We start from the raw sequence: 19,264 nt of genomic DNA on the forward strand, positions 1-19,264 counted from the left end.
GTGCGGCCGCATTTGGAATACTGTGTACAGTTCTGGTCGCCTCATCTCAAAAAGGATATTCTAGAGTTGGAAAAGGTTCAGAAGAGGGCAACCAGAATGATCAAGGGGATGGAGCGACTCCCTTACGAGGAAAGGTTGCAGCATTTGGGGCTTTTTAGTTTAGAGAAAAGGCGGGTCAGAGGAGACATGATAGAAGTGTATAAAATTATGCATGGCATTGAGAAAGTGGATAGAGAAAAGTTCTTCTCCCTCTCTCATAATACTAGAACTCGTGGACATTCAAAGAAGCTGAATGTTGGAAGATTCAGGACAGACAAAAGGAAGTACTTCTTTACTCAGCGCATAGTTAAACTATGGAATTTGCTCCCACAAGACGCAGTAATGGCCACCAGCTTGGACGGCTTTAAAAGAAGATTAGACAAATTCATGGAGGACAGGGCTATCAATGGCTACTAGCCGTGATGGCTGTGCTCTGCCACCCTAGTCAGAGGCAGCATGCTTCTGAAAACCAGTTGCCGGAAGCCTCAGGAGGGGAGAGTGTTCTTGCACTCGGGTCCTGCTTGCGGGCTTCCCCCAGGCACCTGGTTGGCCACTGTGAGAACAGGATGCTGGACTAGATGGGCCACTGGCCTGATCCAGCAGGCTCTTCTTATGTTCTTATGCTCTGTACTGAGCTATGGCCCTCCTCCAAATCTTCAGATAATTCTCCAACTAACAGGAGCCTTTTAAATAATTATACTAAGGTGAACATCTTTTGGTTGCAAAGCTACCAAATAATACATAACATCTGTATAGCACTTTTAAGTGTTCACAGTGCTTCACATGTTTTGATTTTCGGTTGTTTTAATTGTTTTTAATGATTTTTAAAAACAGTTGTAACCTGCCCTGGGACCTCTGGGTGAAAGGCAGGTAATTAACAAAAACAACAATAATAATAATGCTGTAATCTTTACAAGACAATCCTGTATGGTAAGTCAACTGTTACTATCCCACATGCTGCTGACCAGCAAGCGAGTTTGTGGCAGAGATGAGATTTAGAGTGGGGATTCCCTGATTCACAGCTAAGCCTCTTAGCTTTATCCTACCATCTTATTCCAGTTTCACGCAACTGGCTGCAAAGAACTTTTTTGTTAGCACTCCCTCTGAAGGCAAACTGTGGCTTTCAAGTATTCACAGAGAATATCAAGGAGGAGAGACAGCTATCCCAAGTTTTTAATTGTTCGAGGAAGCCCTGAACAGAACAAGCGGCCTGCTTGTAAAATGCATGCAATATCAAATGGGAAGGAAACTTGCCCTAGAACTGACAGGCAGCAAATGTATTTCTGTGGCATCTGATATATTAGGAGGCAGAGGTGAATCCACACATAAGAACATCGGAAGAGGCTTCATACCCGGTCAGACCACTGGTCCATCTAGCTCAGTGTTCTCTACACTGGCTGGCAGCAGCTCTCCAGGGTTTTGAGCAAGAGTCTACCTGGTAATGCTGGGGGTGGAGCCTGGGACCTTCTGCATGCACGGCAGATGCTTTGTCATTGAGATGTGGCCCTTTCTTATTTTATCAGTATTATGTATTACTAATACAATGTACATCATGCTTTTGAGAGCACTGTAATGAAAACAAAAAGCACGTATCTGTCTCAAAGAACTTACCATCTGAATGTTGATAGTGGGGAGAGGCAACAGAGAAATAGTTGCAAATAATGGGTGGAATTCAGTGTTAGTCCTACTCAGAGCAGACCCACTGAAGTTAATGAACATGACTAACTTAGGTTAATTATTTTTAATGGGTCTACTCTGAGTAGGACTTTAGTTGAATACGACCCAATGAATCCTGGGAAGAATGGAAGAGGCAAAGGCAACTTACTTCTGAGCTAAGAATTAATTTACTTAATTTACTTACAACCACCTCTGGATTATAAAAGATTTCTACGGGTCTCGTAAACCACAAGGGAACATAGCAACACACTTTAGAGTTCTCACAAGGTTCATTTCTGCTGGAGTCACTCTCAAAGTTATCATTTTGCCCAAGTGATATTTGCAGAGAAAGTAATTCTAATTCCTAAATGCTGAAAACTCACAAGTTGCTGAATGACACAGCCACCTGCTGGCCGATAGTCCTTTTGGGGTCTCTATGACTGCAAATAAGAACTTCGGTTCTCAGGAAGCGTCTAAGAGAGTTTCCTTTTGTAGGATGAATGGAAACTTACTAATAAAGGTTTAAAGGAAAGCCTCGTTAGCAACAATAGCACTAAGTCATCGGAGTACCAAAAAAAATACTGAAATAGTGTGATAAAACCTAGCTAAGAAAAATCCAGAAACTTTTTGTTCACCCCCCATTGTTAATGTGAGAATTAAAAAGAGATGAAGCAAGCAGACATCACTGTTCTACTCCTTTATGGGCAGCAGCAGCAGCAGATAGTATGGTGAGGCAGCACCCCTTACCTGACCTCCAGTTGGTCATAGAATCATAGAGTTGGAAGGGGCCTGTAAGGCCATCAAGTCCAACCCCCTTCTCAATGCAGGAATCCAAATCAAAGCATTCCCGACAGATGGCTGTGCAGCTGCCTCTTGAATTCCTCCAGTGTCGGAGAGCCCACTACCTCTCTAGGTAATTGGTTCCATTGTCATATGGCTCTAACAGTTAGGAAGTTTTTCCTGATGTCCAGTCGAAATCTGGCTTCCTGCAACTTGAGCCCATTATTCCGTGTCCTGCACTCTGGGAAGATCGAGAAGAGATCCCGGCCCTCTCTTTCTGCATCCCAGTAAGTAGCAGCAACATGACTGGCTGGAGCCCAGGTGAGGGGCAGTGCCCCACCATGCCACCCAGTTATTGTACATCACTTGCCTGTTCCTGCATCCCACAACAAACTCAGGTGTTTGTCTAAGAATGTAATATAATTAGGAAAAGTAATCTGCCATCTATGTTAATTTGAGCTAGGTGTAACCACAGACAGTCTCGATTTACTTAATAGAAAGAAGATGTTGGATTTACAAAGGCTGCAGATAGAGACTGCATGTTTCTAAATCTCATTATTCTACTATTTGATAGCAATCAAATGAACGTGTTGTTTGTAATTTTCCAGGTAACAAGGGGGCAACTCTGCTTGCACCTGCAGCCAGCAGAACGGGAGACAGGTCACATACACAAGAAGACACCCTTCTTCTCCAGGCATAACTGCTGTTCCCCAATTCAGAGTTTATAATCGCTGTAATGGATGTGAATCTTCACTTCAGCACAGAAAAGGCACCAAGTCCACTCCCTTACTAGCAAGGGGTGTAAAGATTTGCCCTCCCCCTCTCCACAAGTTTTCACCCCATCATCCACCACTGACCAGCAATGCTCAATGTCTTCAGCCTGAAGTCCATTCCATATAAGATGACAAAGCACAATGTAGAATCCACCTTCCGCGCATCTTCTGGGTATCGTTCAAAATCCCGGGAATTCTTCCCTGGTCGGATCTCCTTAATTTCCCTAATGTCCACTACAAGACAAAAATGAGATGGGCCAATGGGTAAATGTTTGTTCAAAGACATGGTAGGATTATATTTGCTAGACAACCCCACCTCTATCTCAATATTTCTTGATCACACCCTTCGTTTGATACTGTGAATTGCAACTACCATGGTGTGTCCCTCCCCCTCCCCCAGCATATGATTTATGCACAACAGATCATAATCTTATATATTATCCCAGTTGGTATCTGTATTGGATTTGAATTGATTTTACGCAGTTGGTAAATGAAATAAATAAATAATATTCCACACTAATTAAACTGGAATTATCACCACCATCTGGTTCCTATCATATTCCAAGCCAATTCACAAGATTCCCAGGGTGATATTTATATGGAATAAATTAATCTATAATTTATCTTTTTTTAAAAAAAAAATCCATTCCATTAGGGTCTAATTCTCTCATCTTCTTAACACTCATCCTCATGTGGTTTATGGCCCAGCAATAATGCTAATTTTTCTAATGCCTGGCAGGGATTCCTGGCAGAGCCTTTGCACCTTTAACAACTGCATGACAGGCAAAATTCAACAGGTGCTGCTATCTCCTCCACAGAGATGAGGCTGGGAGTGGGGGAAATGTCCCTGTTGAATATCTGCACAGACTCTCTCGGCTGCTTCCTGTGCTCCCATTACTTAGCAGTTGACTCTCAGCCAAACGTGCGAAGGGTCTTCCATGAAACACATATTTCACCAGTATGCACATCACAGCCATGCAGGATCTCACTCGGAGAGTAAAACCATCTTTGTTCCAGTTTCTTCCACTGGGCCCTGGTTGGCATCTCTACCTTCAGTAAACTTCATCCACAAGGCAGGCCTCATGAACTGGCAGAGGCCGGTTGTCCTGGCAACGCCGGGATGCAGTCAGGAAACTCTACGCAGTCATCCGCTTGCATTTAGGCCGGGCATGGGAATTTTTCTTACAAAAGTCAACCCCTCGGGGGACATTTGGAGTGGGGGGTAGGGCGGGTGGACTTGGCATGAGCATGAATGCCAGGACTGAGTAGCTCAGCGTGGTATACCCTTGCAGCAGGGCTGGCCCTCCTATGAGGCGGAGTGAAACAGCCGCCTCAGGCAGCTGATTTTGGGAGTAATGAAAGGGCAGCAAAATGTTACTTTTTAAAATCATTATTTACTACATTTATTGTTGTTGTTATGTGCCTTCAAGTCAACTACAACTTATGGCTACCCTATGAATCAGCGACCTCTAACAGCATCTGTCATGAACCACCCTGTTCAGACCTTGTAAGTTCAGGTCTGTAGCTTCCTTGATGGAATCAATCCATCTCTTGTTTGGCCTTCCTCTTTTTCTACTCCCTTCTGTTTTCCCCAGCATTATTGTCTTTTCTAATGAATCATGTCTTCTCATTATGTGTCCAAAGTATGATAACCTCAGTTTCATCATTTTAGCTTCTAGTGATAGTTCTGGTTTAATTTGTTCTGTTGTTGTTGTTATGTGCCTTCAAGTCGATTGCGACTTATGGCGACCCTATGAATCAGTGACCTCCAATAGTATCTGATATAAACCACCCTATTCAGACCTTGTAAGTTCAGGTCTGTAGCTTCCTTTATGGAATCAATCCATCTCTTGTTTGGCCTTCCTCTTTTTCTACTCCCTTCTGTTTTCCCCAGCATGATTGTCTTTTCTAATGAATCATGTCTTCTCATGATGTGTCCAAAGTAGGATAACCTCAGTTTCATCATTTTAGCTTCTAGTGACAGTTCTGGTTTAATTTGTTCTAACACCCAATTATTTGTCTTTTTCGCAGTCCATGGTATGCGCAAAGCTCTCCTCCAACACCACATTTCAAATGAGTTGATTTTTCTCTTATCCGCTTTTTTCACTGACCAACTTTCACATCAATACATAGAGATCGGGAATACCAAGGTCTGAATGATCCTGACTTTAGTGTTCAGTGATACATCTTTGCATTTGAGGACCTTTTCTAGTTCTCTCACAACTGCCCTCCCCAGTCCTAGCCTTCTTCTGATTTCTTGACTATTGTCTTCATTAACGTAACATAAGAACTTATATTATTTCTTCCCCCATTTTTAAATTTATTTTTTATCATCCTTTCCCTTTTATTCCTCTTCCCCTCCCTTTCGTAAAATTTGCAAATAAATAAATAAATAAATTTATTTGCCCCGCTGGATCAGGCCATAGGTCCATCCAGTCCAGCATCCCGTTGTCACAGTGGCCAGCCAGACGTTCCTATGGGAAGCCCACCAGCAGGACCTGAGCGCAAGAGCAACTCTTGACTCCTGTGGCTTCCAGCAACTGGTTTTCAGAAGCAGACTGCCTCTGACGGTGGATCTCCATCCTACTGTAGATACCAGTGTTGGGGAGGGGGAATATTTCACAGAAAATCGGGTCTTTGGCCTTAAACAAATGCCAGCAAATTACACCAAGGCTGGCTTTGGCCTGCAAGGTTTTATTTTTTTGCTATTATGAACATAGATGTTTGCTATTTTCACTGTAACTGGCCCTCTCCTGCCATGAGTGGTATTTGCTTCCCACTTATAGCTTGTTCCATATTCAGCTTTCTCCTTCCTCAAACTCCCCGCACCCAAGACAACCCCTTCTGATTTATTTTTAAGCCATAAGTCATCATAGATCATGCATGCAGCTCTGAGACATTACAGTTTTAGCCATCATTAACTTCTCCCTGGAGAGAGAGAGAGAGAGAGAGAGAGAGATGAGTGTGTGTTGGGGTATGCATGTGTAAAAAACACAAAAAATAGTCTGGGGTCATTTTTGTAATGTCAGCATGTTAAGACAAAAGGTTTGGCACACAGCACCAGCAAGGATCCCCAAAGATAGTCAGCCAGTTTCTTATGTCTCATGATGGTTTTAACACGACAAAGCCATTCTCTTGACATTTCCCTGCATTAGGGCAGCAGAGAGAAAAGGTCAGCAAAGCATGCAGACGCCTCTGCAAAAGATGATCTGGATTGTTGTCCCAGATCACCTTTTGGAATGGGCCACTCCCTCTCCCTCTCTCCTTCCATCTGTTTCCCCTTTTTCTACCTTATCTGTTCCCTCTTGGTGCCTCTTTTCCTATCTCCTAATCACAACCCTGCCTGTTTCCATCTGTTTCCCCTTACAAACAACTCCCACAGGGGATTTCTTCCATGGGGCCAAATAACTCTGGACAAAAGTGTATCACCTTTACCAACCCCCTCCTGTCTCCTGTTCTCTGGGAACAACTCAATCTATGCCAGGCACTTGCACACTCTGCTGCAATCATTCAAGTAATTTTCTCAGAGGAGACTTTTTTAGGAGGAAGTGGCCTCCTAAAAACTGCCTGCCAAGACGTTCTGTTGCCCCTTTTACCTCTAAGCTAGCAACTGAAGGGCCAGTTGACATCCTTTGGGGGTGGCAGATTTGGCCCAGTTGCTGACTCCTTGCATAGATTTTCAGTGTTTGGCCTCTATTAATTTCTGACCATCCACTTTTAGAACTAACCTAATGCCATTATGTTTTGTTAGCTTCTCCCCTCATCCAACCTTGGCCAACCTTGCACGCTCCAGCAGCATGAACTACAGATCCCATCAACTTGAGCCAGAGAGCTGATGGGAGTTGTAGTCCAAAACAGCTACAGAGCACCTGATCAGAGAAGGCTGCCTTATGGGGAATATCTGAACAGTCCCTAATTTCCTACTATTTAATATATTTAGTGGAAGAGGAAGTACAAAAGCCAGCATTACTACATTTCTTGCCCCAGAGGCTTGCAAGCCACAACAGATCAAAAACACACAGAACTATGGATTACACATTTTGAGTAATGGAAGATGTAATATTTACAATGTTCCATCCATTGTTTTAAAAATTGACTACTTTATGCACATTTTCATAGATTTATATTTAGTATTTATAGAGCTCATTTCAAGTGTTCTGCAAAATAACTATTTCAATAACCGTGATAATAGCCCTGCAAGGTAGGCCAGTATGATGATTTATTAAACTTCTGTCCTGCCCTTCCTCCTAGATGGAGCCCAGGGCAGCAAACAAAGAACAAAATGCTAAAAACATCTTAAAACCTCAAAAACAAAACATCTTAAAAACATTTTAAAAATAAAACATCTTTTGAAACATCTTAAAAAACATATTAGAAAGCAATTCCAACACAGACACAAACTGGGATAAGGTCTCTACTTAAAAGGCTTGTTGAAAGAGGGAGGTCTTCAGTAGGCACCAATGACAGAGATAACAGAGATGGCGCCTGTCTAATATATGGAAACGGACTGCCTTCAAGTCGATCTCGACTTATGGCAACCCTATGAATAGGGATTTCATGGTAAGTGGTATTCAGAGGGGGTTTACCGTTGCCTCCCTCTGAGGCTAGTCCTCCCCAGCTGGCTAGGGCCTGCTCAGCTTGCCACAGCTGCACAAGCCAGCCGCTTCCTTGTCCGCAACTGCCAGCTGGGGGGCAACTGGGGTCCTTGGGACTATGCCGCTTGCCCACGGCTGCACAGGTGGCAAGACACGTAACCCCTGAGCCACTCACAGTGGGGGTGATCTTTAGCCGGCCCTTGACAGCCAGGAGACACAAGCGGGGATTTGAATTCCTAGACTCTGGACTCCCAGCCAGGCTCTCCTCCCCACTGTGCTATGGGGGAGGGAATTCTAAAGAGTAGGTGCCGCCACACTAAAGGTCCACTTTCTATGTTGTGCAAAACGCACCTCCTGATAAGATGGTATCTACAGGAGGCCCTCACCTGCAGAGCGCAGTGATCAACTGGGTATATAAGGGGTAAGACGGTCTTTCAGGTATACTGGTCCCAAGCCGAATAGGGCTTTGTACACCACAACCAGCACCTTGAACTTGGCCCGGTAGCAAATGGGCAGCCAGTGCAATTCTTTCAGCAGCGAGGTGACATGTTGGCGATACCCTGCCCCAGTGAGTAATTGCACCGCTGCATTTTGACCAGCTGCAGCTTCCAGACCAACTTCAAGGGCAGCCCCTCAGAGAGCACATTACAGTTATCCAGTTTACCAGTACATGGACAACCGTGGTCAGGCTATCCCGGTCCAGAAATGGCCGCAGCTGTTTTACCAGCCGAAGTTGGTAAAAGGCACTCCTAGCCACTGACGTCACCTGGGCTCTAGTGACAAAGATGGATCCAGGAGCACCCCAGACTACAAACCTGCTCTTTCAGAGGGAGTATGACCCCATCCAAAGCAGGCAACTGACTAACAGAGCATGCAGAAGGTCCCGTGTTCAATCCCCAGCTAGGTAGGGCTGGGAAAGAGTCCCTGCCTGAAACCCTGGAGAGCCACTGCCAGTCAGTGTAGACAGTACTGAGCTAGATTGATCGGTGGTCTAATGCATCTTCTCATATTCCTAACGCTGTCAACAAGAAAGAAGAAAGCCATTCTTCAGTATATCCACTGGGGCAAGGCACATAACGTTTTAGTAAATGTATTTCAGATTGCAGCTTTAGGTTAAACTTTACAATTTTGGGGGGGGTTGCCTTTAAAAAGCCCAGTATTATAGGAACATAGGAAGTTGCCTTATACCGGGTCAAACCATTGGCCTAGCAAGCTCAGTACTGTCTACACCGACTGGCAGCAGCTCTACACTGATTGGCAGCAGGGCTTCAGATGGATCTTTCTCAGCTCTATGTGGAGATGCCAGGGATTGAACCAGGGACCTTCTGCATGGAAAACTGATGCTGTACCACTGAGCTGACGGCCTTTTCCTTCTTAGTTCAGAAGTCGGGACTAAGAAGCGTATGGAATATTAGTCCTTCTATTTTCTGGCTAAGACACCAGTCAGGACTGGTCTCTTGATAAGGATGGGAGAGAAATTCGATTCAGCTCTCATTTAAAGGTGAAACTACTGAATTTACACTTTCTGAAACAATACATGGACCAAAGAAACAGCCTTCCTTCTGAATTCATCCTTCTTTGCAATGCAATTCTCCAGGTAAGTAATGGGCATACACTAGGGTGGAAATGGACTGCCTTTAAGTTGATCCCGACTTATGGCGACCCTATGAATAGGGTTTTCATGGTAAGTGGTATTCAGAGGTGGTTTACCATTGCCTTCCTTTGAGGCTGACAGGCAGTGACTGGCCCAAGGTCACCCAATGAGCTTCATGGCTGTGTGGGGACTCGAACCTTGGTCTCCCAAGTCGTAGCCCAACACTCTAACCACTATACCACACTGGCTTTACACTAAGGTAAAATGTGCATTAAAAATAACATACAAAAATGCCTTGTATTAGGGGAAATTGCTTTGCAAAAATGTGGATGTTAGGCAAAATTGTATGTGTATATTTAATTGTTTATTATACAGTCATAGACCCGTAATTACAAAACAAACTGCAAATTAAAATATTGTACAATGTTATTAAAAGAGTTAGTTTTACAAATTGTCAGAAACCAGTCTTTTGCGTATGGATTGAGCTATATACAAAAATTTTGCTACTTGTTCAGTTATATCTTTATCATTATCTGATAAAAGATATTTTATTTTCCATTCTATAGATCTACAGGGAAATCCGGCAATAAGTGGCACAATAAATTTTTTCCTTACCTCCAAGTATAATTCACATTCCAAAAGTACATGTCCAATAGTTTCAGGCAAATTCGCCTTACATATACAATAACGATTTTCCAAAGGAGTGCCATAGAATCGACCTGACAACATTGCGGAAGGCAAACAGTTAAATCTAGCCCGAGAAAACAAAAATCTGTAATGCGGAAAACTCAACTCTACTCTTCTATATATGATGCATGATAAGGAAAGCAAAAACTTAAACCAAAATAGAGAGGAGAGCTAGAAGAATGTGCCTTAGACATTAAGTACTGACGATCTAGGTCCTTTATCCTCTGGACAATATTTTGTTTGGCTACCCTGGAGTCCCAGGTAGCCAAAAGTTCTTTAGACAGACCTAGATAATTTAATTTTTCGTCAAAGATTTTAGACCAAGAACTTTTAAAAGGGTCTTTCCAAATTAAATGAGCATAGCCCAGAGAGGGTTCTGAGTAAGCCATCTTGATCCAGAATCTAAATGCTTGTGACCATGCCGTGCACTCGACTGAAGAAATTCCAGCCTCAAGACAAAGTCCTGCTGGGGGGGCACAACGGGGCAAACCGAAAATAGCTCTCAAGAAACCTGAGAGCACCGATTCAACTTTCGCATTAAAAATGGTTATCCATATCGGGGAACCATACAGAAGTTGGGAGAGTAACTTGAGTCTAAGAATTTTTAGTGCCGCAGGAATATAGCGACCTCCCCTAGTATAGAAAAATCTGATGATAGCTTTTGAGGTATTTTGTGCTGCTAAAATTGCAGCCCCTATATGGGAGGACCACGAGAGAGAGGAACAAAAGGTAATTCCAAGATATTTAAATTTCTTTACTTGTTCAATTGTTTGGCCTTTAAGTTTCCAATTAATTTTCATTAACCTATGGGAAAAGACCATTATTTTAGATTTTGTGAAATTTATGGTAAGAAGGTTTTTTTCACAGTAACTCATAAATACATGAAGGAGGCGCTTTAATCCAATTTCTGAGAAAGACAACAAGACCGTGTCGTCCGCATATAACAGAATGGGACATCTTACATCTGCAATTTTTGGCGAGTGGAATTTGTTTGAACAGCAATTTATACTTAAATCATTGATAAAAAGATTGAATAAGGTGGGGGCCAAAACACACCCCTGTCTAACTCCAATATCTACTGGAATAGGGCACGTCAGGTCACCATTTAACCCGTGACGAACCCGGATTGATGTAGATTGATATAGCCTACTAATTAAAAATAAGAGGCGTTTGTCTATTGAGGTCTTACTTAATTTGATCCATAACAGGTCTCTCGGGACTGAATCAAACGCCGTCTTAAGGTCCATAAAGGCTACAAATAGGCCCCTCTTTTTCCCACTCATATATTTTTCCACCAGATACCTTAGTATTAGGCAGTGATCGATGGCAGATCTATTTTTGCAGAAGCCAGCCTGTTCTTGTCCCAAAATTTTTTCTTCTTCTAACCAGGATTGTAATCTGGAATTTAGAAGACTTGCATAGGTTTTGCCCACAACTGAAAGAAGTCTGATGGGCCTATAGTTTTCCGGGTCACCCCTTTCACCCTTTTTATAAAGTGGAATAACCACCGCCTCTAACCAAGAGACGGGAATTTTTCCAGACATATTTATTAGAGTAAAAAGAGAGGCTAGCAACGGTGCCCACCATGCTATATTGACTTTTAGCATTTCTGATATTATCGAGTCGGACCCTGGGGCCTTTCCATTTTTAAGAGTATTTATTAAGGCAGAAACCTCTGCTTGTGTTACTGGGGGCCATTTTGGTAAAAAGTTTGGATCAACTGAAAGAGAAGACCAGCAAGAATTTTCACTATTTCTTGCAAACTGTCGTGAAAAGTGATTCTCCCAAATATCACGGGGGATGGTACATTGCACAGGTGTGGATAGACCAAGGGCGTTTGTGACTAGCGCCCAAAAGAGTGTAGAGTCATTGTTTAAAGAAGCGTTAATTAACAGCGACCAATCATTTCGCAATGCTTGTTTCTTTTTATAGTTAAGTAGTTGTTTATACCTTTTTTTGGCTAAATAATATTCAGAGGGAAGAGCTTTTTCTTCACTTTTCCGATAGTTTAAATACATATTTTTTAAATGATGCTTGGACTTCCTACATTCCTCGTCGTACCAGCTTGAATACATATTGGTTTTTTGACGAGGACGATTTGGTACTTTTAAAATCTCAACTAGAGCAGAGGATAGAGAAGAATATTCAAATAAAACTTCCAAAATCTCCTTTGACTCTGTTATACGAGATTTAAAATGCAGACCTCTCAGAGAAGTTAGAAATTTTTCCAATTTGGCCATGGTATATTTGTTCCAGCGCACTCTCTTATAAATAAAGTTGGATGGTATATTGGTTTGCAAATGGTTTGTGGTCAGGCAAATTCTCCTGTCTATATAAAGCTCGAATATTAAAGGGAGATGGTCGCTTTCTAGCCTATCGCCGACTAAAAAGTTTTGAATATGTGTGAATAGAGGGAAAGATATCAACACATAGTCCACCACACTACTGCCATGCCCTAAAATGAAAGTGAACTCTGCAAGAGGATCTACTTCTTTGTGTCCATTGACTATTACTAAATTTAATCAGGCCACAAATTGCACTAAACATATACCGGCAAAGTTTATTTTCTGATCTTTAGAGATTCTTACATGTTTCGGGATTACATTTATATCATCCAATTCACCCCATAGGTACGATGCTGCCAGAATATCATTTGTTGGACCTATTCTGGCATTTAAATCTCCCATAATTATTAAATGAGCTTTTGGATAAAGTTGTTCTAAGCTTATGACATAGTTTTCCAGCATTTGCCAGAATAATAATATGTCATCCTGTTTAGGGGTGGGCGAGATATAAACGTTTATTATTAGGATGGAAAATAGATTTAATTCTATTAGGGTTGAAATGGCTATGTTATCGCAAGGGGGAAACTTCTTTATTTTTACACCCAAAGCTGTAGATAGCAAAATTGCCAGACCAGCCTTTGGACTGCCCCTGCTCTTTGCTGGTGTGGCAGGGAGTTCTAAAGTTATAAAGTCTTTTAAGTAGATGTTATTTACCGACCAGGTTTCTTGCAAACAGATCACATCGCAGGTCCTCAAAAACTCGACACACTCTGGACAATTTAATTTGGAAGCCCAACCAGCTACATTCCAAGAGAGAAATTTGACCTGGGAGAAATTTGAAACAATTTTACCATTGTGAAAAGAGTGACATATATCATTTGAGCCATATTTTGCTTTCTTTAAATGCCGAGTTTCTACATTCTCAGGAAATTCAGTGTCAAGATCTGTGGTAAAGAGGGTGATATTGTAGGTTGTCAAGGTAATACAGCATTTTCATGTATTATTGCTTCACAAGAGAAGCTAGGTCTACATTGTATGTGTATATTAGGAGAAATTCGCTCTAAAGTGCTGATGAATGTTCATGAAGTTTTTTTTTTAATTGAAAACTATGTGGGGCCACTGCTGAAAAGGCCCATTCTCTTCTGGCTGCCCTCCACTGCAGGGTCTGGGCTGGTTCATACGGGGAGAGGCAGTCCTTGAGGTATTGTGGTCCTGAATCACATAAGGCTCTATAGGTCAAAACCAGCACTTTGAATTGATCCTGGAAAATGATTTATGAAAATGAATTTATCTGTTGTGCTGTATTTTATTATTGCATTATTTGTGATACTGCATTTTTATTGTTTTTAACAGAATTTACAGCTAGTTTAAGATTAGAAGTTGGCTTGTGAAGGCTCCCCCTCCACTTTGGAAATCTGGGAATAAGTTCCTATATAAAAAAAGAACTGACCTTTTTTTAAATTGCAAACAGATTTTGTAGAAATCTGGAGAAAAATGAGAAACAGGGAGCACTGAAATTGACAGAAACACCCTTCCTTATCTCTACTTCAAAATTATGTGCCTCTGGCAACATGATGTATCTGGTAGGAACCTGAGCATATATAAAGATGCCCTCACTAATGAAAACACACAATATAGCCAACCCCCCCCTATCATTTCCCTATCCTCTGATTTCTGCAAATTTGCCTTGAAGCGTCTCCCAGATCTCAGTCTGACTGTCTGCTCAACTAATCCAGTACCGCAGAAGGACCAGTCATTTTCTTCTTGTCACAGGCAGGTGAACAAAGCCTCCCTCCCTCACCCTGTCCTTTTCTCTGGCCTCAACCCCAGGAGACACCTAATTGTGTCTCTTCGCAGACTTTATTTTGGGAGGTTTAGGAAACTCAATCACAAAATGAACAGGAACAGGGAGGAAAGGGCTGAGTTAGTGCACAGACAGCCTAAAAAGGGAAGGGGGAGGTTCTGAATGGTTGCTCCTGGGACAGTGCAGAGGACAACTCAAATACTTCCCTGCCCTCCCCAAAAGCCAACAGGACCAGACCAAAATATCCCTTAAAAATAAGCCATGGGGTTAACAACCCCTGTCTTGTCCCCTCCTTTACCTTTGAGGATTGTCACTGCAACGCCACCTATACCCCCAACAATAAGGCTATTTCATTTTGTACAGTATTATAAATAGTACTAAGTGTACTTTTAGAAATTTCCGGAGTCTGACACTAGTTTCCACAGACCATCACACCCAGAGACCTGGGTCAAATTAAGCAGCAATTATTTCCAGAGTTACACAGCTAGGAAAACTCTCGGCTTATGGCTGCTCCAGACATTATATCCACATAGATCTTTTTGTGTTTGTTCCTACAGCAATTGTAGGAGACAGTTCCCTAGGATTCCTCTTATAGACGAGGAGGATCTGGAGCAAGGACTGCAACCAGTCAAAGGTCATGCAAAAGGGATGAAGGAAGATGTTGTGAAGGAAGATGTGGAGCTTCAACCCCGATCTCCTACATCAAAGTCCAACAAGGTCCATCAGCTCCAAAATACAAGAGCATAAGAATAGCCTGCTGGATCAGACCAGTGGCCCATCTAGTCCAGCATCCTGTGCTCACAGTGGCCAACCAGATGCCCCTATGGGAAGCCCGCATGCAGGACCTGAGTGCAGCAGCAACTCTCCCCTCCTGTGGTGTCCAGCAACTGGTATTCAGAAACACACTACCTCCAACCATACAGGCAGTGCATAGCCATCGTGGCTAGTAGCCATCAGTAGCCTTAACCCTCCATGAATTTTTCTAATCCTCCTTTAAAGCCATCCAGGTTGGTGGACATCCCTACTTCTTATGGGAGACAGATCCAGAGTTTAACTGTGTGCTTTGGGAAGAAAGACATTCTTTTGTCTGTTCTGGATTCCAGAGTTTAACTATGTGATGTTTAACATTCAGCTTCCCTGGATGTCCCCGAGTTCTAATGCAATGAGAGAGGGAGAAAACCTTATCTCTATCCACTTTCTCCATGTCATGCATAATTTTACCTATCATGTCTACCTTCCTGAAATTTCACTGATGAAAATAATTGCCCAAACCCCGCTCTCCGTTGTAATGTCTCTCCTCCACCTTCTCTTGCAAGCTGCATTCATGTGCATTGCAGTTTATAGGGAAGGGTGATAGAGCATCTGTGTTGCATGCAAAAAGTTCCAGGTTCAATCCTTGGCATCTTCAATAAGGGCTGGGTGTGTCTCCTGCCTGAAAACCCTGGAGAGTCACTGCCGGTCAGTGTGGACAATACTGAGCTAGACAGACCAACTGTCTGACTCAGTAAAGAGCAGCTTCCAACGCCCTGTTGTTTTCTGCTTAGCCCAAAGGGCTACAAAAACCTGGTAGGCATTAAATGCTTGCTTGAACACAATAGTTTTGAAAGTGCCCACTTAAACTCAGAGTGATGCCGAACTACACGGGTGGAAGTCTTTACACATAACCAACCTGGCAAAAAAGCAATAGTGGACGCAGGGGACGCAACTCGCAGCACAGGAAGCTGCCTTTGAATCAGACCACTGGTCCATCTAGCCCAATATTGTCTACACTGACTGGCAGCAGCTTTAAAGGGTCTCAGATGCGTTTCTCTACCTGGAGACGCTGACTTTCTGCATGCAAAGCAGATGCTCTCCTACTGAGCTACAGTAAAGTGACATGCAACAGGATGCAGTGGGGGGGCAGAGGGGGGTCCCACTTCTGCAAAAGGGCTTAGGGATCTATAGCAAAGACTTCTCAAATTCCCTTGTGTTTTTTTTGGTAGCAGCTGTGTCACTTAAACCAGTCTCAAACCTGTTTAAAAGTATATGCACCTGGGAATAATATATCAGAGTAACATAAAGATGTTAAAATATAAACAAACAACAACAAATATATATATTGTCACTGCATAGATTGACTTGAAGGCAGTTGTGATGTTCCTATATATTAGTGTATATATGGTAAGTGCTGGTTGTTTAGAGTATACATGGTAAGTAGTGAAAGAGGAGGGGGAGTGAATGGGTAATAGAATGCTTGATGATTGGCTGAATGTTTAAAATGGCTGACAGTATAAATGAAAGGATGACAGGTAAATCTGGGGAATGTGAGGTGGTGAATTGTGGAATCTGGGGGGAGAAGAGAACTGAGTGGGTTGCTTGGTGGGGTTTAGAGAGTTGTTTACCAGGAGGGAGGTGGAGTTCGGATTAGTATTGAGTAAAACCGTATGCTTATGTGCCTTAAGAAGAAATCTTGTTAATCTTGTTAGCTTTGTTATCTGTAATAAATACTTAATTTGGTTTACCAAAGGCCTGATCCTTGGCTGGGGTTTCACAGACCAGAAGGGAGGGTAAGGTAATGACCAAGGCTGAAGGGGAACTGTAACAAATGGTGGCAGCGGCGAAGAGAATAACAATACCAGTATTCAGAGTCTCTGGGAATACTAGTATTGGGACGTTACTGGTGGTTGCCTAGCAGAGGGATCTGCTGAGATCTGTGCTAGAGCGGGGAGAGAAACCATAAGAGAGAGCGGTCCGGACTGGTGGAGTCCCTGGTGGTGCCTAGAGACAGGCAGTAAACACGAGCAGGTAGGAACCTGACAGGGAGAGCCAGGGAAGGACGCCTCACAGCAGTCCAAGAAGATAGCTTCTTGGATTGCCTTCAAATCAATCCCGACTTATGGTGACCCTATGAATAGGGTCTTCACGGTAAGCGGTATTTGGGGGGGGGGGTTACCATTGCCTTCCTCTGAGGCTGAGAGGCAGTGACTGGCCCAAGGTCACCCAGTGAGCTTCATGGCTGTGCAGGGTTTTGAACCCTGGTCTCCCAGGTTGTAGTCCAACACTCTTTCTCTCTCTGTATATGTATATATAATGTAATATATAACAATATGTATGTATGTATGTATGTATGTATGTATAATTAATATATAACATAATGAATGAGGGTTGTATTCAATGTAGCACTAAGCAGATCGTTCCGGAACTATTTTCTCCTTTCTTCCTCCCCTCCTCCCCTCATGCACCCCCTAATTCTGTTCTGCATCTTGCTCCAACCCTCCAGAGCAGATCTGGGGATGGCATGGCAGGGGGAGGAGAGGGGGAAATCCCGTTGCGCCAGCACTAACCCTTGCCCTAGCACAACTTTTTAGTCTAATACCGCCCTAGGTAAATAAGCAGGTCATGTAAATGGGTTATATACCCTATGTTCAGAATGTTCTGTTCATATTTAACTATTTTATGTTTATATTTTGCACGCTGGTAAAAAGGCAAGTTTTTTTTTTAAGGGGAAAAAACTGACAGTGCCTGGAGTGGCTTTACTAAGGTGAGCCTGCGGCAGAACTGACAATTCCCAAAGACTCCCTCCTTAATCAGCAGCCTGTCCAGTTTACTCTCCCTGTCTCCAGCTGTCCGCCTTCCCTCCTCCCGGGGGCGGTTTGATCTCATCCCTTCAAATTACAGCTGTCTGCCTGCCAGTGGCCATTTAAACTTAAACCTTTCTGAGCACACTCTCATTACACTCTTTGCACCAACCGCAGCCAGCAGGTCTTTTGCGGGTGCCTTCTGGCTCTGTGGTCGAGACCAGGAGGCTGTTTATAAGGATGATCATTCTGTAGCAGCCCAGCGAGATCAGTGGGTGCCACTTTCTGGGGTGACCGAGAACTTTCTGATTGGTTCCCCCACAGACACAGCTGCCTGGCAGTCCAGGGGACAGGCAAGGTTGACCAGCACCCCCAGGCAAAAAGGAATGGTCACTGCTTCTTCGCATACAGTGGAGTGCGTAGCTGAGTGGGACAGCGTCTACTTTGCATGCAGACAGTCCCAGGCTCCATCCCCAAGTAGAGCTGGCAAGTATCCCTGCCTGAAACCTTGGAGAGCTGCTGCCCGTCAGTGCAGACAATACTGAGCTAGATGGACCAATGTTCTGACTCGGTATAAGGCAGATTCCTGTTTTCAATCAATGTGTGCAAATGTATAAACTAGTCATTTCCTATTATCAGTTACTCCTCCTGCAAATGATCAACATGCCACTTTCTTGTACACACTTAAGCTCTGCCAAGAATTGTTACCTAATGTACCTTTTGTATTTTGTGGTTATTTGGCCCCACTGTCTACATTCCTTTCCCTCTGGACCCATGTGTAAAGATGAATCTGCCTGTTAAGGATAACATTTCAGGCATCCATTCACAATTAGGCCATAATAACTTTGTTAGTCTTTAAGGTGTGACAAGACTCCTTGCTACCCTGGGCTCCTGCTGGGAGGAAGGGTAGGATATAAATCAGATAATTAATAAATAAAAGACTCTTTGTTGTTTATGAGAAACAGAGTCTTAAAAATCCAGAAATTGGTGAGTAAAATAATTGAAACTAATTTATATTATCTCTCACAGTCCTTCCCTGATCTTGCTAACTGAGACCCCTTCAAACACTGCACACTTCCGATACAGATTTGTGCCAAGCACATTTCTATTTTTCTGTTTTATATCATTGATGGCTTTTTTAAAAAAAAGAAAAAAATGTTATAAGCATCACTGAGCAATGCAAATGCAGTAGAAGGGTAGAGTATACGTTTTCTAATTACATATATTTATGCAGACATGTTTAATGAATCATGTATAAATTCATGCAAGTCAGACTGTTCCCTCCAATAACCTAAATGTAGGTTTCTGCAGTTTCCTCTATGGAAGCACTTTTCTGTGAAATAATCCTGACTTGTTCAACATTAAAACAAAATACACACAACTTTGCAAGGTCTATTTTATATGATTTAAGGTCTAATGCTGTTTTGAAAATATTGACTCCAAAACTTTACAAATAAGGACCAAAAGTTCAACAAAGTGGTTTTCAGCTGACAA

General features: G+C 42.8%; 1 protein-coding gene across 1 annotated transcript in view; it reads right to left on the reverse strand.

Annotated features, from left to right (window-relative positions):
* Positions 1-19,264, reverse strand: part of LOC133375477 (1-phosphatidylinositol 4,5-bisphosphate phosphodiesterase gamma-1-like) — a 122,222-nt gene that overhangs the window by 67,782 nt on the left and 35,176 nt on the right. The window contains exon 2 of the mRNA XM_061607106.1: positions 3,333-3,482. Within this exon, the coding sequence (XP_061463090.1) occupies positions 3,333-3,482 (150 nt within the window). The remainder of the gene's footprint in view (positions 1-3,332; positions 3,483-19,264) is intronic.

The sequence above is a fragment of the Rhineura floridana genome, chromosome 1 (genome assembly GCF_030035675.1).
Source record: "Rhineura floridana isolate rRhiFlo1 chromosome 1, rRhiFlo1.hap2, whole genome shotgun sequence".
Taxonomy (NCBI): Eukaryota; Metazoa; Chordata; class Lepidosauria; order Squamata; family Rhineuridae; genus Rhineura; species Rhineura floridana.